Genomic DNA, 24,182 nt, shown 5'->3' with positions numbered 1-24,182 from the left:
AAACTCCCTTTATATTCTTAAAATGAGAGAAATCACTAACAGTTACTTACTCATTATTTTTAAGTTTAGGCTTAAGAGAACAATTTCTTAGATAAACATATCTATGACCTTTGATATGTCTAGTCTTCATACTGTATTGATTTATTATTGAATAAGTATGGTTTCACTAATAATAAATGTACATTTGCATAAAGCATGCATATTTGTCCATACCTATGTTGATTAGAGTATTAAAAACTTAATTTAAACTTAATTTAAGATACATTTACAATTGCTAAAAAGGTGCGATTTAAAATCGAGTTAACTCATGACAATCATGCAGTTAATCGCGATTCAATATTTTAATCGATTGACATCCCTACAGTGCCCTCCACAATTATTGGCACCCCTGTTTAAGATGTGGTCGCGGACTTCTAAAAATTCTCCTTTTTTTAAACAACATAGAACCAAAATGCAAAAAAAGAGAAAAATCCTACCGTTCGTTTAAGTACATTACTTTGGTGGTAAAAAAATCACAGATTTGAAAAAAATAAAAATAAAAATTGATATCGTATCGTGACGTATCGTATCGTAACCCTGGCATATCGAGGTGTATCGTATCGTGAGTTTAAGTGTATCGTCCCATCCCTAGTAATAATGGCTGAGGATGTCTGTGATCTTAATCCCGTGCGAATCGGCCATGGCTGTAATTTGTAAAGTAAAAATTCCCCCTCAAATGACCGGCCATATTTCGCCGAACACCGAGGTCCTGTGATAATATTAGTCCCGTGCGAATCAACATCTCTGTGGTTTGGCCAGGATTAGGCAGATCGTTTATTATTTCTGCAGGGCTTTTGTTTCCTGTGCGCATTTCTATCTTTATCTTTCACGAAGAATAAAGGCTGCGTTCATAATGCGCACCGTTATGAGTCCCACACGGATTATACTTTCACTTTAGAATGAGGACCAATCTGGGAGCAAATTGCTTGAATGGTGTGTTTAATATTAATATCAATAATATTCTTAATGAAAAACAGAACAGAACAGCACAATGACAAGCTGGCTTAAATGACGCCTTTATATTTAGCTCTGAATCTTCCTTCTTATATCGTCAGCTCGTGATGAATGAAATCTGACTTTTAATCGTAGCATCTGTTCTTTAACTGAACATAATTATTTTTATTACTATAAAACAATCAGAATGATATCGATACATATGACTGTTTATGATTTCATACAGATATATCTATAACGGAAAAACATTTACAGGTCAATATCTGGGAGATCAGTCAGTGACTCTGAGTAAAATCACAGGCTCTGCTTATCCTGTGCGAATGCGCCGCAAAACTCAGATGTGGAGTAATGTCTAAATCACAGCGGTCCAGATAATACTGATCCCGTGAGAGGAGGGATTTAGTTATTCAACTAAATATACAAATAAAATGAATGAATTAGGTCTTCTTTAATTCTATAAACTATAATACTGATCTGCCAACATTGTCTCTCTCTGATAAATTAAAATAAGCTGATAACATCACTGTTTTCTCCAGAACGACTGTACAGCCAAATCTAATTCTGTTGTGAAGCTGCTTTGACACAATCGGCATTGGAAAAGCGTGATATAAATAAAGATGATTGATTGATTGACGGCAGCTCTGCCCCCAAACACTGCCATCGCATCAGTCGTTCTCCTGACAAGAAGTTGGCATTAAAGCCAGGCAACTTCATTATTTCGTCTTGTCATTTTGGACCAATTTGAAGGTAGGATCCCCCAGTAGAGTGCTGCAGGGATGATGATGAGCAGTCCAGAACCAGAAAACAAGCATTTTAGCACTTCAGGTTCGGCTCCCTGTCGTCGATGGGTTTGGGCTAAAGGCTAAAGCTAAACTGGTTCAGCCAGTAATGTAAACTCTGTCATTATTCCTCCTGTGGTTGGACAGCCGTCAGACCTCCACTCATCTTCACACACAGATGAAGATATTAGTGTTGAAATCCGATGGCTCAGAAAGGCCTTCATTGACACCAATGTCATTTCCTCTCTCAAGACCCATAAAGGCACTAAAGACGTCGTTACAAAGCCCATCTCACTACAGCGGCTCTACAATCATTTATGAAGACACCAGAATCATTTTTGTGCGAAAAAATAAAAAAACTAAAAAACTAAATAAGGACTTATATAGTGATGGCCGATTTCAGAACAAAGCTTCGAACCGTTATGAGTCAGTGAATCGATGATTCGGATCGCCAAAGTCACGTGATTTCAGCAGTTTGACACGCGATCCGAATCATGAATCGATTCACTGATATAATCAAAATAATCTGCCAATGGGGTGAGCAAAAAAATCTTAATTCAAACAGAAAACAAGATAATTTTTCTCACCCCATTGGCAGATTATTTATCTTATTTTAAGCAAAAACTCTCTTCATTTTGAGTTATTTTTCCCCAAAACAAGACAATCATTTTAACTTGTCTAGTAAATGTTTCTTAATGTAAGAATTTTTTGATACTTTGACTAGAAACAAGACAAAAATACTAAGTAAGAAAAGCATTTTTTTGCAGTGTGGACAGGATGTGAAATTAAATTATTAATAAAGATTTTTTTTTTTTTTATCCAAATAGAAAAGTGTAGAAAATACTGTGATGTGATATATATATATATATATATATATATATATATATATATATATATATATATATATATATATATATATATATATATATATACACCGTGTATCGCCATTCAACCCAAAAAAATACAGAGATATGATTTTTTGCTCAGCCCTAGTCAGAATCATAAATGTTTGTTGTTCGTAGAGCTTATTTATTAACACTAATTGAAACGCCATTGGAGAAATGGTCTTGGGTTTTTGTTGCAGTGATGTGAACTGAGTGTCATCCGGAGAGTAATGCTAATGTGACTGACACACCAAAGGTCAAATACTGAATGCAGTATAAGATACTTTGACAAAAGCATCTGCCAAATGCATAAATCTCAGTGTTATTCTGTAAGGCAGGAACGCCATGACATTTAACATCCAAATTCCCACATTCCAGTCTCTTCATTTTTCCTGTAAGCATGAGCCTTTTAATTGGCACCTGACGGCTCAAAGCGTCTTGCAAGTTTAGATTTGTCCCAGTTTTCTCAGGAGTGCGCTGGCTCCTTAGTGTGTGTGTCTCGCTTAGCACTCCACACCTGGGTCGGATCCAGGAGGGAAAAAATGACACACCTTACAGTGGAATTTCTGATCCTCGAAAGACTGTCTGACATGTTTATAAGGCCACGCAGAGCCCAAATAAAGCCTCAGAAACATCCAAGTGAATGGAAAGGTCCCTGAATGAATGCCAAATGCATGTGAACGTGCAGGTGGAGAGAGTGAGCTTTTCTTCTGCTTTCAGGAACTACGAGGAGAACTGCTGCGTTCGGCCGCTCTACATCGACTTCCGGCAGGATTTGGGCTGGAGGTGGATCCACGAGCCCAAAGGCTATCATGCCAACTTCTGCTCCGGGCCGTGCCCTTATCTCCGCAGCGCCGACACCACACACAGCTCGGTGAGAGAGCCCAAAACACCAGCTGTTTCTCCACATCACGATCTGCCGCTTCTGATGGCAATGACGTGGCGTTGGTGCTCAATTTATTCTTAATACACACACATTGAAAAGATTCAAGAAAACAGTGTTTTGACTTGGTTAGGTTTACTTCTTGTCCAAAGGATGAAGTTTTAGGGACTTTTAGTTCTTTAGTGGTGAAGCTTACACTGCAAAAAAATGCTTTTCTTACGCCGGCTTCACACTGCACGCGTAAGCAGGGCGTAAGCAGCGCGTATTTTTTTCGGCGCTCATGTTAACAGATGAGTGCATTCACACCGGCAGCAGAGGCAGCGCAGCGGCGCGTAGCAGGAGCAGAGCAGAAGCGGCAGTGCCGCGATCGTTTCGGCGCCAGGTCTATTTTTGACGCGCTGCTCACGATGAATTAAAGCCACAGTACATTGTTCTGATCAAAATGAACCTGGTTAACATGAAAAATAACACATTTAACCATGAAATAATTTAGTGGTGTGTTTCTCAGTCACCATGACATCCGGCGCTGTGGAAGAAAAAAAAGTTCTACACAAAAAACGAAGTCACTGCCATAAGTTTTTGCCTGAACTACAAAACTAATTTTAAATAATGTATGCCAGTTTAGCTTAAATTAAATATGAATTAAATTATGTATATATTATAACTATATGCTGGCATAACAGAAACGATAAACAAAAAGCAAGTGGTGTCACAGGCAGTGTTCTTCAGAGTGCACCTGTCCTGGAAAGACAGCAATGGATGACACTCTCATCGTGGAGGTTTAGAAGCACACAGTTCTCTGTGATCCACACAGTTTGCTTTATAAAGACTTGCAAGTGAAGGAAAAAGCATGGGAGGAAGTTGGTGAGCGTGAGCGGCTCTTGGTGCTGATGGTAAGTCATTTTTAAGTGTTTTTGACAGTCTTTCGTTGACTCACGAACGAACAACTAAATATGGATAGGTAAATAGAATATACACACATTAATATAGCACACAAACAGTATAGACATGTAGATAGACTATGATGTGCGTTATTTTGTCATTTTTTTAAAAACGTTGTTAGATAATTTGCTCATTTAGTTATTAATTATTCGATAAATCATTAAGAAGTTTCCTCTTAGTTATTACTGTCATTTATGAATTATCTTTAAGAGGTTTATGATGGGTAATGCATGTAAATTTGATGCCTATCCAATATTTCAAGACGATTTCCTGAAGTTTCTCTTTTTAGCAGTGTGCTTTTCATGGACATATAGTGCGATGGCCTTTCTTCTATCAAAAACTCGCACTAAACGAAATAAAAAAAACATCAGAAACAAGTGAAACGATTTTTTAAAAATAATGATAAATGCTTCATGATAAATCTGAATCTTTGCTTTATTTCCATTTCAAATACATTAAAGAGAAATGCAAACTTATCCATTATAGAGTAGCCTACTCTGTACACAACTGCGCGTGACAACTGCGCGCGACAAACGCTGCCTGTGTGAAAGCAAAAAGTGCGCGCGCTGCTACTGCTTTACCCACGCGCTGCTTCGGCGCTGCCTACGCCCTGCTTACGCATGCAGTGTGAAGCCGGCGTTAGTATTTTTGTCTTGTTTCTAGTCAAAATATTTACAAATTTATACATTAAGAAACATTTACTAGACGAGTCAAAAATATTGTCTTGTTTTGGGGAAAAATAACTCAAAATGAAGAGAGTTTTTGCTTAAAATAAGATAATTCACCCATCGGCAGACTATTTAAGATTATTTTTCTCACCCCATTGGCAGATTATTGATCTTATTTTAAGCAAAAACTCTCTTCGAGTTATTTTTTTCCAAAACAAGACAATTACTTTTGCTTGTCTAGTAAATACTTCTTGTTTTAAGAATTTTTTGATGTTTGGACTAGAAACAAGACAAAAATACTGAGTAAGAAACGCCTTTTTGCAGCGCAGCTCTTCTTACTCAGTCATTTTGTCTTGTTTCTAGTCTGAATATCTAAATATTCTTAAATCAAGATGCATTTACTAGATCAGTAAAACGACATAAGATATTTTTTCTTGTTTTGTTGAAAATAAAATCTAAATGAAGTGAGTTTTTGCTTAAAACAGGCAAAATGATCTGCCAATGGGGTGAGAAAAATAATCTCATTTCAATCAGAAATAAGGTTTCTTGTTTCTGTCCCAAACAGAAATAAGATTATTTCTCTCACCCCATTGGCAGATCATTTTGCCTGATTTAAGCAAAAACGCACTTCATTTAGATTTGATTTTCCCCCCGGGGAAAATATCTCGTCATTTTACTGATCTAGTAAATGCATCTTGATTTAAGACATTTTAGATTTTTCCCCAGAAAACAAGAAAAAAAACCCTACTAAATAATGAGCATGTTTTGCAGTGCCTGTAGCGCTCAGTCTGTATATAGTCGGAGCTGATGGTGTGTGTTGGTCATTTCTCCGCAGTTGTTGAGCCTGTACAACACGCTGAACCCCGAGGCGTCCGCTTCGCCCTGCTGCGTTCCTCAAGACCTGGAGCCGCTCACCATACTCTACTATGTGGGCCGGACACCAAAAGTGGAGCAGCTCTCCAACATGATCGTCAAATCCTGCAAGTGCAGCTGAGGGGCCTGGAGACCCCACACGGGTCCGAGCGCTCGAGGGCCAATGGGAAGGAAGCGGACTCTAAAGACCCCTCTCTCAGCCACAGGCTTCTCCAAGCACCGCGAGGGCTGCGATCCAAGAAGACTCGAACGCGGCCCCTCGAACTTTGATGTTTTAAAGTCCTCTTGTAATGTGTAATTTTTGGTCAGCTTTTTAAACTGCAAACCTCATGGCCATTTCTGAACTCTGACCTTCGTAACATCGAGAGACGAAACTGGCCACACGTGCTGGATCGACCGATGGGTTTCTGTAACCCGTTTAAAGACACGGCCGTTCCCAAACGGAGCGTTTTAGTGTGTGCTACAGTAATCGACACTGTGTTACTGATCATGTTAATGCTGGAAAGACATATGAAATATGAGAAAACGATGTGTTTTGACTTGGTTAGGCTTACCTCTGTCACACGGCAGACGTTTTAGGGATTTTTAGTTCTTCAGTGAAGTCGACACATGAACTTTTAGATCACAAACTGTTAATGTTTTTACTGCTATTACTCCTGAAAACACTTTTTTTTAATAAACTGTCTTGGACAAAAAAAAAAAAAAAGAGCCGTTGATAAAGTTTGTCTTGAATTCTTCTTTGGTGTTGATTTTTGAAATTTTTTCAGTAGTCACAAAAAGTATTTGACATTTCTTCCAGTTTCAGAACACAACTAGACACTAACAAAAGGTGCTGTACACTACAAAAAATGCTCTAACACTGGTGCTCCTCGTTTAGGGGTTACATTGGTTGTCTTCCAGGTCATAAGTGACCGGACACCTAAAAATAAAACTTCCTCCACCCCAGTAAAACCAATGCAATTTATTTTTCTTCAATAATATTTTTTCTTTTTCATTTTGTATTTTGAGATGATTTGATGGTATTTTTTTTAAATATTTATGCAATAATTATTGTCTATTTTTGCCATTTATAATTATAAAATATATATTTTTTTAAAAAATATATATATTTTTTTTATTGCAGTATTTTAGGTTAAAATAGAGACTAGGCCTTCAAAAAAATAAAAAAAATGAAGACAGATTATCGCCCTCTTTTGGAATTATTTAAGAAATTATGCAACCATGGGTGTAATCAACTAGAGGTCTCTATGGAGGGGCTTGTGAATTCCCAAGTTCACTTTTCAACACATTTAATTTTTTTTTTTTTAGCTGGATTTGAATAATAATATATATAATAATAATATATAAAAATAATCAAATACTATTTTTATATTATTACTTTTTTTTTTAGAAATGGTGAATTTTTTTTTCTGTGAATGTGTTTTTGCAGATTTCTCATTCATTTCCTATGGCAAGTGGGAGTATTTTTTTTTACAACCACTTAGCATGCTCGAATCATGCCCTCAATTTTTTTGTGTGTTTACATACCTAATGTTAGAAAAGTCACCAAGTTTCATGTCATTCTGACGAAGATGTGATTTTTAATAATTCAAAATGGGGTTCATAGGTTCAGTTTTTCATGGGTGTGTGTGTATAAGTGTGCGTGTGCGTGTGTGTGAGTGGATGTGTCATTATCACACTCCTGATGTTTTAGAGTGTCATCCCTTTACTGCTGTGTACTTTTTTTCAGCATTGTGGCTGATTTGTAGATTGTACACACAAATATCCTGCAAATATTTGTGTTTTTGCAGATTTCCCATTCATTTCCTATGGGGGTCATTTTTGACCGAAGAGCACAAGTGGAAGTACTTTTTTTTTATGACCACTTAGCATGCCCGAATAATGCCCTAATTTTTTTGTGTGTGTTTACATACCTAATGCTAGAAAAGTCACCAAGTTTTATAATTTTCAGATTAAGCTGTGATTTTTAAAAATTCTAAATGTGGTTCATAGGTTAAATTTTTCATAGGTGTGTGTGTGTGTATAAGTGTGCGTGTGTGAGTGGATGTGTCAGTATCACACACCTGATGTTTCAGAGTGTCACCCCTTTACTGCTGTGTACTTTTTTTCAGCATCGTGGCCGATTTGTAGATTGTACACACAAATATTCAGAGAATTTTTGTGTTTTTGCCGATTTCCCATTCATTTCCTATGGTCGGTCATTTATGAATGACAATGAACGTTACTTTTTTTTTTATGACCAATTAGCATGCTCGAATCATGACCCCAATTTTTTTGTGTGTTTACATACCTAATGCTAAAAAAGTCACCAAGTTTCATATCATTCTGATGAAGCTGGGATTTTTAAAATTTTAAAACAGAAAATTTTTCGGTCAGAAATGACCGAAGAGCACCAGAGGGTTAAATCAATATGCATTTACTAGATCAGTAAAACGACATTAGATATTTCTGCTTCTTTCCTGGGGAAAAATATCAGAATGAAGAGAGTTTTTGCTTAAAACAGGCAAAACGATCTGCCAATGGGGTGAGAAAAATAATCTTATTTCTGTTTGGGACGGAAACAAGATTTCAATCAGAAACAAGATTATTTTTCTCACCCCATTGGCAGATCATTTTGCCTGTTTTAAGCAAAAACTCTCTTCATTTAGATTTTATTTTCAAGAAAACAAGAAAAAAATATCTTATGTCATTTTACTGATCTAGTAAATGCATCTTGATTTAAGAATATTTAGATATTTGGACTGGAAACAAGACAAAATACTAAGTAAGAAGAGCATTTTTTGCAGTGTTCTGTCCCTGTTGCATGAACGAGGCGCTGTCGTTTCTTCGTGTTTGGCCGGGTAATAAAAGTGAGACTGAAATAAAATCAACACACAGTCATCCCATCAGCACATGGGCTGATCATGGAGTATCAAGTATTACCAGGACAAAAAAATGTCATTGTATCTTAAAGAGAGTCAAACGACTCCAGAAAATCCTCACACACGACACTACCTGGACATGCGGTTCATCACACCTGACCGAGGCTCAAATCGACATGATAAATGTGCTGGAGTGGCTCATGTTTCTGTGCTCGTGAAGCAGCTGTCTCGAGCCGTCAGATGTGGGGGAATGAGGCCTGGACAACTGGGACAAACCATTGGAACGGAGCCAATCGATGCAACGATCACACACTCAAAAAGACACACACACACACAAGGCATTTGAGGGAGAATATCGGTGATCAGAAGATGGCATAAAAAAGACAGGTGGAGTCTTCATGTTCGGAGCAGGTGGAGAAAAGGACGCATGTCACGAATCCCAGAGAGCAGTTTTTTGGTCCGGTTGACCTTTGGCCTCATTCATGTGTTCTTGGAGTCCTGAATGTGGAAGAGTTTACTGTACATGGACAGACCTGTGAACACACAACAACACTACTAGTCAACATACACAATGTAATTGAGTTCCAATCTGCTTTTGAGCCAAGTGCTATCGGCCAGATTAACTAAACAGGGAAAATTAGCGTGAACACAATCCCATAAACACACCAATTCAGTGTGTGATCTCTGGAAGTGTCTTAAACTGCAGTTCCTCCACTGGGCACTAGAGCGGCTCCAGAAGGAACACTATCTCATTGAGCTCATGTTAAAATGCCCAACTTTACAGCAGAATAAAACATGTTTACAGTCTGAGACTAACTGTGGTTTTGGTCTATACGGATAATTTTGCCCTTCATGGCGACTGTGAGCGGGGGGAATGTAAACTCATTCGTTTACATTATATAAAGCCTTAAAGTTCTGCATAATTAAGGGCGTGGCCACTTTGAGTGACTGATGGATTGCCGTTTGTCTGCTGTCTGTTAGTCGTCCTATAAGCTCCGCTCACATCACCCAAGCTCCACCCATGCCCCGCCTCTTTTCCCGTTGTCAGTTATCCAGGAGTCAGCTCGAGTCTACTTTACGCTTCAAAACGGCTCTGCAGAATCCTATAGGTGACGTCACGGACACCATGGCCATATTTTTATACAGTCCATGCTGACGACACTAATGAAAACACAGACACATGATCATTTCCATCATGACCAACACAATCTATCAAGAGCAGCGCAGATTACATACATTTTTACATGATAATGTGTCATATTGCAATATCAAAGATATAGCGACGCAAATCGCTATGACATTTACATCCCCTAGTGCTCAACAACACCACCACCTGTAAGAGCAGCATCAGCCTCCGATCACGATTTAGTACCTTAAAAGCAGCTACTTGGTTACAAGAGGCCAGCCCTCTTGACAACTGACATAACACTGACAACCTAAAGCTGTTATTGATGTTTGCAGCGCTATATTTGACCGGAAGGGAAAGAGTTACGGTTATTTCCGTCAGTCACGGCTCGTCAGATCCAGCATTCTGCCTCCTTTGAATCAGACACACAGATGAAGTACTGTATAAAGTAATACGTTTATTTGAATGAATGAATTATAAATTATTTTATTATTAATTATAGAGAGAGAAAGAGAGATTCGTGACTGTGATTCGTGATCTCTTTTAACAGTGAAGATGTGCATTTATTACTTAAAAATAGCGATGTAACCCATCATTGCTGAGAAATACCCTCACCTAAAGGATTATTAGGAGCACACACTAATATTGTGTTTGACCCCCTTTCGCCTTCAGAACTGCCTTAATTCTACGCGTCATTGATTCAACAAGGTGCTGAAAGCATTCTTTAGAAATGTTGGCCCATATTGATAGGAGAGCATCTTGCAGTTGATGGAGATTTGTGGGATGCACATCCAGGGCACGAAGCTCCCGTTCCACCACATCCCAAAGATGCTCTATTGGGTTGAGATCTGGTGACTGTGGCGGCCATTTTAGGACAGTCAACTCATTGTCATTTTCAAGAAACCATTTTGAAATGATTTGAGCTTAGTGACATGGTGCATTATCCTGCTGGAAGTAGCCATCAGAGGATGGGGACATGGTGGTCATAAAGGGATGGACATGGTCAGAAACAATGCTCAGGTAGGCCGTGGCATTTAAACGATGCCCAATTGGCACTAAGGGGCCTAAAGTGTGCCAAGAAAACATCCCCCACACCATTACACCACCACCACCACCAGCCTGCACAGTGGTAACAAGGCATGATGGATCCATGTTCTCATTCTGTTTACGCCAAATTCTGACTCTACCATCTGAATGTCTCAACAGAAATCGAGACTCATCAGACCAGGCAACATTTTTGTAGCTTCACAAATGCTTTGCTGCATACCTCGGGTGTAACGAGTGGTTATTTCAGTCAAAGTTGCTCTTCTATCAGCTTGAATCAGTCGTCCCATTCTCCTCTGACCTCGAGCATCAACAAGGCATTTTCTCCCACAGGACTGCTGCATACCGGATGTTCTTCCCTTTTTACACCATTCTTTGTAAACCCTAGAAAAGGTTGTGTGTGAAAATCCCAGTAACTGAGCAGATTGTGAAATACTCAGACCGGCCCGTCTGGCACCAACAACCATGCCACGCTCAAAACTGCTTAAATCCCCTTTCTGTCCCATTCTGAGATTCAGTTTGGAGTTCAGGAGATTGTCTTGACCAGGACCACCCCTAAATGCATTGAAGCAACTGCCATGTGATTGGTTGATTAGATAATTACATTAATGAGAAATTGAACAGGTGTTCCTAATAATCCTTTAGGTGAGTGTATAATGTAGTGATCCAGTGGCAAATATATTTTATTGGTAAAAGTCGCAGGGTGGCGTTGATAACAAGTTTATGTGCTCCTGAATCTGCAGCATGATCTCAGCTTTCTGAATCCTCTGAGTGACGCACGTGTGTGTGTGTGTGTGTGTGTGTGTTTGTGCGCGCGCTTCATAATGCAAACATTGCATTAATATAGAAAGACGATGCCTGTGAATAAACTTGACTGCCTTCCAGCTGCAATAACCAATACAACTTTGTTCTATATATATTTTTTTCGATATTGTCATAAAATTATATCATGATATTTCAATAATTTTTGCGATAAGGATATTTTAAGGCTATATCGCCCTCCCCTATCTGGAAGATGTGCTTTTTTTGGGCGGTAAATAATCAGTCAGTAATCAAATAAGTCAGTCAGCTCATAATGGATTTAAATACTCTCCTCCCATAAACACTGCGTCTGAAAGGGAAACTCATACAAATGCATTAGCAATAAGATCAGCCTGCCCATGCCTTTACAGCACCAACGTTTCTCTGCGTGTCTTTAGTCAATCCTGACTGTAGTTTAACACCTAAAGAGAGTTAGAGCTAGAGCAAGCTGTAAATCTGACCCTAAATGAGTGAAACACAAACAGAGTCAATTAAATTAAATCTTGACATGCACCAGGATATATTCCAGCGATTAAAACACCTGACCAAATCACTTTCTTTAAATACTCTTCAGACCAGCTGTGTTTTAAGAAAAGCAGCTTTAGTTCTGTTGCCATTTTGCGTATTATCAAAGCTAGGATCAACCATGACTTGTTTAGTTTTGAATCTTGTCTTTTAAGTGAACCTCTGAACACTTAAAAAACAAAAAGTGAAATTCTTGTGCAAAGGTCTTCACTTTTTCTGCTTTCTGGCAGTGAAAGCATACGCCTGAAGCTTGGCCACACCTGATAAACACGCCAATCATTACTGACATTAAAATATAATGATGATTATTGTTGATATTGATTACCTATTGAATCTGTTGACAAATTGCTGTGAAAAAGGCTATTCAGATAATGGGTCTTACATTTCACAACCCATTCTACTCGCATAGTGTGACATAAAAACAGATATTTAGTGAAAAATAATGTAGGACAGGGCTGGATTCATCCGTGAGGAATGGACTGATGGTGAAAGAGGCTGACTGCAGAACAAGCCATTGATGACGTGAGGCCACAAAAAACGCCTTTCCGAGCCGGTGTAAGTGATTACACACTGGCTATGAAGACAGACATTTATTTTGGAATAACATGCACTGATGAATGACTCACAATCAGACCAAATTGTAGTGGGTGTAAAATGATGCATGTAAACTCCTGAACGAGTAGAGTGTGAAATACTAGTCAAACTATGAGGTCCTGAAATAAGATGGTTTTTCAAGATTCAAATAAAAGTGAATATTCTGCAGCTGTTTTTCTGTGTATCTCTCTCTCTCTCTCTTTCTCTCTCTCTCTCTCTCTCTCTCTCTCTCTCTCTCTCATCTGCTTTTTGTTTAAAATTTCTGCAAAGACCTTTTGACGGTGATTCGGATGTCAGCTGGAGGGCAATTGCCCATATTATTCTGCACAATTTTGGAGGCTTTAGATTAGATAAAAATCTATTTTTATTGAACCTTTTAAAAACGAATGTCTTTTTTCCCCTACTTTTAAGAGTTTTTTTTAAAGTTTGGAGTTTCACATTAAGAAATCTGAAGACACATATTCAATTTATTGTTTTGATATGACTGACATCAACATGTTTTCTTTTTTTTCTTTTTCTTTTTTTAAATTGTGGTATTAAGTTTCAAGAGTCAAAAGTATTTGTTTTAAGACAATTACTGAACTGGACAGAAAATTTAGGTAATGCAGTAAAAGTAGATGATATTGTATGCACCAGATCTATTTGACTGGTTTCTAATTTTTAGCTAAGTTAAAGTCTACCTTTACAAGAGAGGAGAGGTTAATGATTTTTCTGGAGTATCTGTTCCTGATAAAAAATATTTTTTTTCCCTTGCTTGATGATTTCACCAAATTTAGATGGTTTTAAAGGATTTCCATTAAAAAATTGGGACTCACAGTGGTTTGATTTATTATATACTAAAGGAAAACAATTTTATGGAGCTTGTGTAATGGTCTTAAACAAAAATGATCTTGCAACCCCCTAATTAGGTTAAATGAAAATGTAAAACCAGAATGTAGAAATACAGTGAGGAAAATAAGTATTTGAACACCCTGCTATTTTGCAAGTTCTCTGACTTATGCTGCGTTCACACCGCACGCGAATGACGCGAATAAATCGCGCTATTTGAGCGAAGTTGGACACGTGAACAAATTGAATCCATTCGCGCGTGAACTTCGCTTCATTCGCGTGTGACATTCACTACACAACAGACGCGAATTTGCGTAATGGGAGGCGCTTCTGCCAGGCAGCGGCAGTCGGCAGAAGGACTATCCGAGTTAAGGCTGCTCTCACCGGGGTTGATGAGCGCTGAGCTCCGGTGATCGCCTGGGTCTCACACCTCCAAAAACACCAGATCAAATTTTCAAATAGGAGCTCTCTTAATAAATAAATCACATATTTGAGCTTTAAACAACTACATTCTCGCCGGAAAAACTATTAAAACTACATTTTGTGACACAATACAATAGTATTTTTAAATTAATCTGGCCTCGGGGTTTCCCCTATGGGTTTCCCATCCGTAACTTAACCACGTGACAGCAGTAAGCAGGCTCCTCATTGGTTAATGCGGCGCGAATATCCACCAAAGTTCAGATTTTTCAACTTGAGCGAGTTCAAAACACTAAATTCCCGTGATCATTGCCGCGCCATTCGCGCCGCAGTCTCTGCATTGACTTAACATGTAAATCACTCGCGCGAATCGCGTCATTCGCGTGCGGTGTGAACGCAGCATTAGACATCACGGAGGGGTCTGAAATTGTCATTGAAGGTGCATGTCCACTGTGAGAAACATAATCTAAAAAAAAAAAATATATAATCCAGAAATCACAATGTATGATTTTTTAAAAACTATTTATTTGTATCCTACAGCTGCAAATAAGTATTTGAACACCTGAGAAAATCAATGTTAACATTTGGTACAGTAGCCTTTGCTTGCAATTACAGAGGTCAAACGTTTCCTGTAGTTTTCCCCCAGGTTTGCACACACTGCAGGAGGGATTTTGGCCCACTCCTCCACACAGATATTCTCTAGATCCGTCAGGCTTCTGGCCTGTTGCTGAGAAACATGGAGATTGAGCTCCCTCCAAAGATTCTCTATTGGGTTTAGGTCTGGAGACAGGCTAGGCCACGCCAGAACCTTGATATGCTTCTTTCAGAGCCACTCCTTGGTTATCCTGGCTGTGTGCTTCGGGTCATTGTCATGTTGGAAGACCCAGCCGCGACCCATCTTCAATGTCTTAGGGTGTACTCACACTAGGCACGGTTGCCATGAACTGGGCCCGAGTACGATTGTCCCCCCTCCCCACTCCCCCGCTGGCCTGCACTCACATAGGGTTTCAGCATTCGTGCCGGAGCACGCTTACGTCATTATGGTGCGACGGTTTCGGGTTTCAGCATTCGTGATGGAGCACGCTTACGTCATTATGGTGTGACGGTTTCGGGATAAACAGGAAGAGCGGCGCTCTCTGAACACAATGGAGTCCATCGCTCTGTTTTCTTTGTGGATAATTTTGTGCCGTTTGGTCCACGGTGGTCCACAGCCCTCTCACAGCCTGTTGTTAAACAGATGTGTCGCCTTAGTGGCGCGAAAACGTTCACGTAATCGTGCTGCTCGTATTATGAGGTTTGCAAGGTACCAGCTGAAGTGCAGCTAGGACTTTGCAGCTTTGATTACGGACTCCAGCACGGTTAGGGCTCACACTGCATGTGAACCGCGCCCGAGTCCTACTGATCCGTGCTCTGGCCCACCTCTTCCAAGCGGGCCAGGGCCGGCTAATCGAGCCGAGCCCGGGCACGGTTCGGAGCACTCACACTAGTCAAACGAACCGCGCTTTGGTAGTCAAACGCACTCGGGCACGGTTCAAACTGGCTAGTGTGAGTACACCCTTAGTGTATTACCAACAGTAACCTTGGAAACGGTGGTCCCAGCTCTTTTCAGGTCATTGAACAGCTCCTCCCGTGTAGTTCTGGGCTGATTTCTCGCCTTTCTTAGAATCACTGAGACCCCATGAGGTGAGATCTTGCATGGAGACCCAGTCCGAGGGAGATTGACAGTCATGTTTAGCTTCTTCCATTTTCTAATGATTGCTCCAACAGTGGACCTTTTTTCACCAAGCTGCTTGGCAATTTCCCCGTAGCCCTTTCCAGCCTTGTGGAAGTGTACAATTTTGTCTGTAGTGTCTTTGGACAGCTCTTTGGTCTTGGCCATGTCATTAGTTGGATTCTTACTGATTGTTTGGGGTGGACAGGTGTCTTTATGCAGCTAACGGCCTCAAACAGGTGCATCTAATTTAGGATAATAAATGGAGTGGAGGTGGACATTTTAAAGGCAGACTAATAGGTCTTTGATGGTCAGAATATTGTGATTTCTGGAGTATTATAATTTTTTTAGATTATGTTTCTTACAGTGGACATGCACCTACGATGACAATTTCAGACCCTCCATGATTTCCAAGTAGGAGAACTTGCAAAATAGCAGGGTGTTCAAATACTTATTTTCCTCACTGTATATATAAACCACCATTTTTAAAAAGGTCGGGGATTTGGATTCTTAATGGTATTTTAGCTGTTAATTATTTTGTTTCTGTATTAAATGTTGAAGTAAATAATGATTGTCCCTTTTATTTGCAACAAGAAACAATCTTTCGTGCATTTGTACAATGCACTGGTATCATTGTTTGATTCTTTAGAAAAGTATTTTCTTTGTTTTAATGAATCCTTTTCTGAAAAGATGTTTATTTTGGGGTTTACATACAGTAAAAAAAGAAGCATATTTGCAGTTACTGAATTTTATAATTGGACAAGCAAAAATAGCAATATATATTAGCAGAAGGGATAAAATTGAACAGAAAACGGGTCAAAATATCATTGAGACATTTTTAACATGGGTGAAGTCAAGAGTACTGATCGATAATACATTTTATAAAGGTGACTGATTTGTTTACTTTTGAAAATATTTGGTGTTGTAATCAATGGGGGTAATCTAGCGCTCGGAAAGCGTTCCACCCATAGGGGCGGCCATTGCTAACCAAGCCTTCACCTGCTGTTAGCATCCCATTGACTCCTATTCATTTTTGAGTCACTTTGACAGTGAATAACTTTACATCTGAAGCGTTTAAAGACTCCATTTGTCCATTGTTTATTTCTAAAGAAACACAACAATGCATAAAAGGCTCCATTACCTTGTATCTTACACTATCGCCCCGTAGAAGTTGTTTTTGTAAAAATAGGTTAACGATTGCGTCATAACCAACGCGACTCTGTCGCACAGTTGAGAAATTACCCATACTTTCCACAACTACTAGAAGACCTACAGCTGTCAGACAGGAGGCTCACGTCACATCTACGTCCTCAAGCTCAGTCTGAGCCTGCGCAGTTAACTCAGTCATCAGGAAGTGAGTGCCTCTGATTGGCCTCATTTTCCGCCGTTGAAGTCAATGGGATAGCTCGGTCCATTTCTTTTACTGTCTATGGTTGTAATGGAGCTCTGTGTACTATTTTTTAAAATGGTTTAATTTTTTGTCTGTACTTTATTTATTTATTTTTATTTAAATGTTTAATTTCTTTTCTTTTATCTTTATTTTTAAAAATCCTCTTTGGTTTGTTAATTTTTTTAAATTAAGATGATTGTGGAATCTCTCTCTCTCTCTCTCTCTCTCTCTCTCTCTCTCTCTCTCTCTCTCTCTCTCTCTCTCTCTCTCTCTCTCTCTCTCTTTTTAGAGGAAGAGTCTTGATCGCAAATAATCTTATTGCATCTTCATTGTGGCATAAAATGGCCATTTTGGATCCTCCTTCTAACCTCATGAAGGAAATTCAGAGACAATTGGTTAATTTTTTTTTGGTCAGAACAGCATTGGCTGAGAGCGGCTGCCCTGTATTTACCAATTTGTGAAGGAGGACAAGGACTTATTGACATTGAATGCATTGTTGCAGCTTTTAGATTACAGGCTGCTCAAAGACTTTTGTATAAAAGGCACATCAGATGGACAGATGTGGCCTGTGGATTGCTGAAAAAAGGAGGACAATTGGACCTTGATCGACATCTTTTTTTAATGGATCTTGATGGAGTGGACTTAAGCGGTTTAACACCTTTTTATAAGACAATGCTTAGGGTTTGGAAAGTTTTCTCAAACTCCCGAAATCTAGGATCTTTACAAAGTTTTTGGGGAAAAGAAGAACCTATATTGTATAATCCTGTGCTCACTGTGAAAAGTTTAAATTCTGTTTCAGTAAGAAATGCACTTGTAAGAGCTGGTCTCATTGAGGTGTCATGTTTTTTGAATAATGATGGGTGGTTAACCCCAGAAGATGTTGCAACAAAGATTGGTGTGAAATCCTTGCGTTTTTCTGAAAGACTTTTAACTGAAATTGTAGCTGCCTTACCTTCTGAATTTAAATGTGCTCTGAATGAAGAATTAATAGGAGGGGAAAAGGAGGATAATGTGAAAGTTTTTCCGGAATTGGAAATAAAAATGTGTGTGGACTCATGGCAAGAGGAGGAGGGAAAATTACTCACATTTAACACTCCAGAACTCAGTTTGTTCAGTAAGGTGGGCAAGAGATCCATGTATCTTGTTAGTGTAAAAGTAATACGTTTTCAAGAATTGAAACAAGTATGTGAGTCCAAATGGCAAGCAATATTTGGTAGAGATTTCTCACCTAAATATAGCTGGAGAACTTTATACAAAATTCCTATTGATAAAAGAACTGATGATTTCAGTGGAGGATCATACATGGAATATTAACCACAAATAAACATAAAGCTCATTTGGACTCCAGTGTTAGTGATACTTGCCCTTTTTGTTCAGAAACTGAGACTGTTTTTCATTTGTTTTGGAGTGTAACAGATTAGAGTTGGTTTTTCAAATGTTAAATGAATGGTGCGATATGGTGGGTCATGTTTTTAGTAGGGCCGGGACTCGATTAAAAAAATTAATCTAATTAATTAGAGGCTTTGTAATTAATTAATCGAAATTAATCGCATTTTAATCGCATATAAATATTTGACCTGAGAACAATGAGAAGTAATTTTTCACATGTATTTTTAGTATACCATTGAATAATGACTGAAAACATAAGCTTAATCAACAAAATATTGTTTATTTATTTCAGTCCAGCAGACCAGTGCAATGTTTGCCATTAAGTTTAGCAAAAGCATACTTGTGATATCTGAGGCTCGATGTGCTGCGGTGATACGCAAATTCCTTGTTGTATAGCTTGCACACAACCATGCTCCTGACGACGCTTCCATTCTTTCGTTTTTTAAAACAAAATTTCCCATCCACGGGGCCAAGCAAAGCAGTCTCATCAGCTTCTTCGTTCATGTTCCCTCATGCCCTGCGTCTCAATCAGCTCCCTAGTTCCCTAGTCAGGGCACTGATCAAGACATAAGTCAATGGGCTGACTCCCTGATCAGTGCCCTGACTACTGAACTAGGGAGCGGATTGAGACGCACCCATGGTTTGTTGTTCTATGCTGCGTCCCAATTCGCCTACTTATACTACGTCCTAAAAGTATGTACTCTTTTTGTGAAGAAAAAGTATATACTTTTGAGTGTGTAGCAGAAAAGTATGCAAGCTTCGGGACATACTACTTCGCCATCTTTAACGGACTCTGTCGCTTCGTTACGTGCATCCCGTCACCGTTTATCTGCCCTGTCAATCATCGTCAGATTCATCACAGTTCAAATCCTCCACATTCAGATTAATCTCCTGCCGTATCGGAGAGAAATGGAGCCGCTCGTTGATCTGCCATTTGTGGGACTTTAATGCAGAGACTCTCCTCATGTATTTACAGTGTGATGCATTTAAAAGTTAATGGCCAAACGTGTCATTTCAAAAGTTCTCAATGCTGCTGCGGGTGAAATATAATGTGACAACACTGAATAAATATATTTTTGTCAGGTTAAATATTGATAGTTGGTCACTCAAACCCCTTTATCTAAACCTCTCTACTTAACCGTCGAACTCGCACATCCGTCATGTTTGTAGTTTTTTTAACGCTTTTTATCCGCGTTTGTAGTTCTAATCGAATCCTCGTCCAACTCGCAGTGGGTTGTGGGCAATATCAGCCGTTAGAGTGCCCATCGATCCATACTGTGAATTCGGACCGGAAATAGTAAACCATCCGGGAATCTTTGGAATACTCTTTTCAACATACTACGATTTGGGACATACTAATTCTATTTTCGAATACTATTTAGGATGGATAGTATGCGAATTGGGACGCAGGGGTAGTTGTCGCGCTAGTTGGTGTTCCAGTATAATCGGTCCGTCGAAACTGATTCATTGAAAAACGTTCCGCGGTGCAAAAATAAATGCGGTTAATTTTTTTTTTTTTTTTTTGCGTAATTAATTAACGCGTTAAAGTCACGTAATTAATTAATCTTAATTAACGCGTTAAAGTCCCGGCCCTAGTTTTTAGCCAAGAACTTTTTATTTATGGTCCTAAGTATCGGTATAAAACAAAGAATGTTGATGTATTTTTTAATTATTTGTTTGGACAAGTAAAATTAAGTATATGGTTGACACGAAAGGCTAAGATTTTGGAAAAAGGTTCCACTAATGTTGTTTTAACATGTAAAGGATTGATTTCTGCTCGTTTAGCGGTTGAATTTGCCTATTATAAACTAGTTGAAAAATTGGAAATTTTTGAGGAAGTTTGGTGTTTAAATGGGATTTTATGTAAAATAAGTGACGGGTGTTTAGAAATGAAGCTGTAAATTATATTATTGTTTATTTATTTATTTATTTTTTTTTTGTATAAATTTGTTTTGTGCGTATGTGTAATGATGTTATTATGCAAACCTGTTTTTAATTGTAATTAAAGGGTTTTGAAAAGTCAAAGTCTCTCTCTCTCTCTCTTTCTCTCTCTCTCTCTCTCTCTCTCTCTCTCTCTCTCTCTCTCTCTCTCTCTCTCTCTCTCTCTCTCGGCGAGTGTCCAGCCGCTGCTGAACACTATTCTCTTTCATTCCCTCTCCACTCTGTTTATTTTGGTGCTCTTTTACACCCTGAGGCCTTACAGCACAGGAGAACGAAAAACATCACGCCTGGCTTCCAATCCAGTGACTCTCTTGCTGGAAGCTGGCGGAGTGAAGAGGGGAAAACATGTTCCTGCTGTCTCTGTGTCCCTGACCGATGTGAGAGAGTCCCAGCAAAACTTTCTACAGCACAGCTCACACCAAATATATGCCATTCCTCCTGCAGATCCTCTCCAGTTCTGTCAGGTTGGATGGTAAACCTTGGTGGACAGCCATTTTCAGCTCAACTGGGTTTAAGTCAGACTCTGGCCCGGTCATTCAAGAACAGTCACGGAGTTGTTGTAAAGCCACTCCTTCGTTATTTTAGCTGTGTGCTAAGGGCCATTGTCTTGTTGGAAAGTGATCTTGAGCCCTCTGGAGAAGGTTTTTGCCCCGGATATCCCTGTACTTGGCCGCATTCATCTCTCCCTCGATTGCAACCAGTCGTCCTGTGCCAGCAGCTGAAAAACACCCCACAGCATGATGCTGCCACCATCATGCTTCACTGGTGGGACTGTATTGGACAGGTGATATTTTTAGAATTAAGGCCATTCAGTTCTATCTTGGTCTCATCAGAGCAGAGAAACTTATTTCTCAGCATCTTGGAGTGCTTCATGTGTTTTTTTTTAGCGAACTTTTATGTGTCTTGGACTGAGGAGAGGCTTCCGTCAGCCACTCTGCCATAAAGCCCCGACTGGTGGAGGGCTGCAGTGATGGTTGACTTTCTACAACTTTCTCCCATCTCTACATCTCTGGAGCTCAGCCACAGTGATCTTTGGGTTCTTCTTCACCTCTCTCACCAAGGCTCTTCTCACTGATAGCTCAGTTTGGCCGAGCAAGCTTTTTACACTGTTAAAGACTTGGATTCCCATCCTAAACATAGACAAAGTTTCAAAAACTAATGTTGGACGTTTGATGGAGTATTTCTGTGTTAAAAATACTCCTTCCGGTTTCTCACAAGTTTCGGAGAGTTTTTTTCGGGTATGGCTCGGCTTGACGTTAATAGAGCGGAAGGTCCTTGTATGGGCCGTACGGCTCTTCTCCCGGTAGGGTGCGCGCGCGTGACTAGAGCGAGAGAGGAAATGCACGCCCATAAACACTCGCTCAGCTGCAGATCCAGTCGTCCGTGAACACTTCTGTCGTTATAGTCCGCGCCGCGCTCCACTTTATTCCTATGGGTGACGTCGAGCGACTTCAACGCTTCAGCACAGCATTCTGGGAAGGCAGCGCTGCATTTGAACCGATTTGAACGCAGAAATAATGGGAAGCTTCATAACATCGCTTCAGTCGCGTCTCAAAGTGGATTTCCACGGTCACTGCTGTCAGGACTTCACCAAATCATACCAAAGAAGTGTGTTTTTGACGGAGCGGTCCCAGCGATAAAGGTTCGGTCCTGCTTTGGAAGCAGCCGGTGAGTAAAACTGCTTCAAATGTCTGTGCTGTCGGCTATCGTCGCGTGAGTAAACATCAGTAAACGACACGATCGCGTGCTTCGTCATTCAAATGCGCTAACGGACTCCATTGCTGTTCTCTGTATAACGTTACACTAGTCTGACGTGCAAAACCGTTTTGCTTGCTACTGCTAAGGTTTAGTCGCATACAATAGTCCATAAACCGAATCATGTCCTCATAAACTGCGAGTAAAGACACACAAATTTTGACAGGCCACTAAATACAGTCCATACCACAGAGACGGACATCCTGATGTTGCTGTTTCTTCTGTTCAATTTATTTCTGCCTCAGATTTGATTGTGGATCATATCTGTATTAGCTGAGATCGCCATTGGGTTCCTCCACGCTTGAGGACGTCACCGCTTTGTGCGCTCGTCATTCTTTAGCTCCGCCCACACGATACGCCTCCAGACTCTCATTTTTTTCCAGAAAGACTCGGTACAGCCCATACTTCTTTTATAAATATAATAAAACTAAAGACTTTTCGGAGATATGAAGGATGCAATATTACTCTATAGGTACTCAAGATTGACATGAGATTGACTGAAACTGAGTGTTTCACCCCCCCTTTAAGTGCAGCAGAATATTTTTTGTAACCTTGGCCAGATCTGTGCCTTGCCACAATTCTGTCTCTTCAGGCAGTTCCTTTGACCTCATGATTCTCATTTGCTCTGGCCTGCACTGTGAGCTGTAAGGTCTGATATAGACATGTGTGTGGCTTTCCTAATCAAGTCCAATCAGTATGGACACAGCTGGACTCAAATGAAGGTGAAGAACCATCTCAAGGATGATCACAAGAAATGGACAGCGCCCGAGTTAAATATATGAGTGTCACAGCAAAGGGTCTGAATACTTAGGACCATGTGATATTTTAGTTTTTATTTAATTTTATTTTTTTAAACTGTATAGTAAAGTGTAATTTATCCCTGTGATCAAAGCTGAATTTATCATCATTACTCCAGTCTTCAGTGTCACATGATCCTTCACTAATCATTCTCAGATGAGGATCTGATGATCACTTATTATCAATTATTATTAATGGTTCATATCTATGATGATAACAACGAAGCCAGGATACATTTTCTTTCAGGATTCTTTTATGAATATACATTTTAAAAGAACAGAATTTATTTGAAATAGAAGATTGTGTAACATCATAAACCTTGTTTCTGTCACTATTGTTTCATTTAATACGTCTTTGTTGAATAAATGTTTTTTTTTTTAAATCTTACCACTAAATTTAGGATGGTCGTATATCACAGTTTCCACACAAATCTGAAGCAGCACAACTGTTTTTACCACTGATAATAATCCTCAGTGTGTGTTGATGATCAGATCCTCATATGAGAATGATTAGTGAAGGATCATGTGACACTGAAGACTGGAGTAATGATGATAAATTCAGGAATAAATCACACTTTACTATATATTCACACAGAGAACAGATGATACACACACACACACACACACACACACACACGCACGCACGCACGCACACACACACACACACACACACACACACACACACACACACACACACACACACACACACACACACACACACACACACACACACACACACACACACACACACACACACACACACTGCCCCTAAACCTACCCATCACAGGAAACATTCTGCATTTTTACTTTCTCAAAAAAACATCATTTAGTATGTTTTTAAGGCCATTTGAATTATGAGGACATTTGATATGTCCTCATAAACCACATTTATAGTGTAATACCAGTGTAATACCCATGTAGTTATACAAATTTGTGTCCTCATAAACCACATAAACAGGCTCACACACACACACACAC

The 24,182-nt window shown here is 39.4% G+C and overlaps 2 protein-coding genes across 2 annotated transcripts in view; one reads left to right on the top strand and one right to left on the bottom strand.

Annotated features, from left to right (window-relative positions):
• tgfb3 (transforming growth factor, beta 3) overlaps positions 1 to 6,715 on the top strand; it is an 82,504-nt gene extending 75,789 nt beyond the window's left edge. Inside the window, exons 6-7 of the mRNA XM_067456263.1 lie at positions 3,377 to 3,530; positions 5,985 to 6,715. Of these exons, the coding sequence (XP_067312364.1) occupies positions 3,377 to 3,530; positions 5,985 to 6,143 (313 nt within the window). The 3' untranslated portion in view covers positions 6,144 to 6,715. The remainder of the gene's footprint in view (positions 1 to 3,376; positions 3,531 to 5,984) is intronic.
• Positions 6,716 to 8,787: 2,072 nt separating this feature from the next.
• The window catches only part of ttll5 (tubulin tyrosine ligase-like family, member 5), a 219,989-nt gene continuing 204,594 nt past the window's right edge, over positions 8,788 to 24,182 (bottom strand). The window contains exon 31 of the mRNA XM_067456243.1: positions 8,788 to 9,416. Within this exon, the coding sequence (XP_067312344.1) occupies positions 9,364 to 9,416 (53 nt within the window). The 3' untranslated portion in view covers positions 8,788 to 9,363. The remainder of the gene's footprint in view (positions 9,417 to 24,182) is intronic.

Source organism: Pseudorasbora parva, chromosome 10 (assembly GCF_024679245.1).
Source record: "Pseudorasbora parva isolate DD20220531a chromosome 10, ASM2467924v1, whole genome shotgun sequence".
NCBI lineage: Eukaryota > Metazoa > Chordata > Actinopteri > Cypriniformes > Gobionidae > Pseudorasbora > Pseudorasbora parva.
The sequence above is the reverse complement of the archived record's forward strand: the minus strand, read 5'-3'. Positions and strand labels throughout refer to the sequence as shown.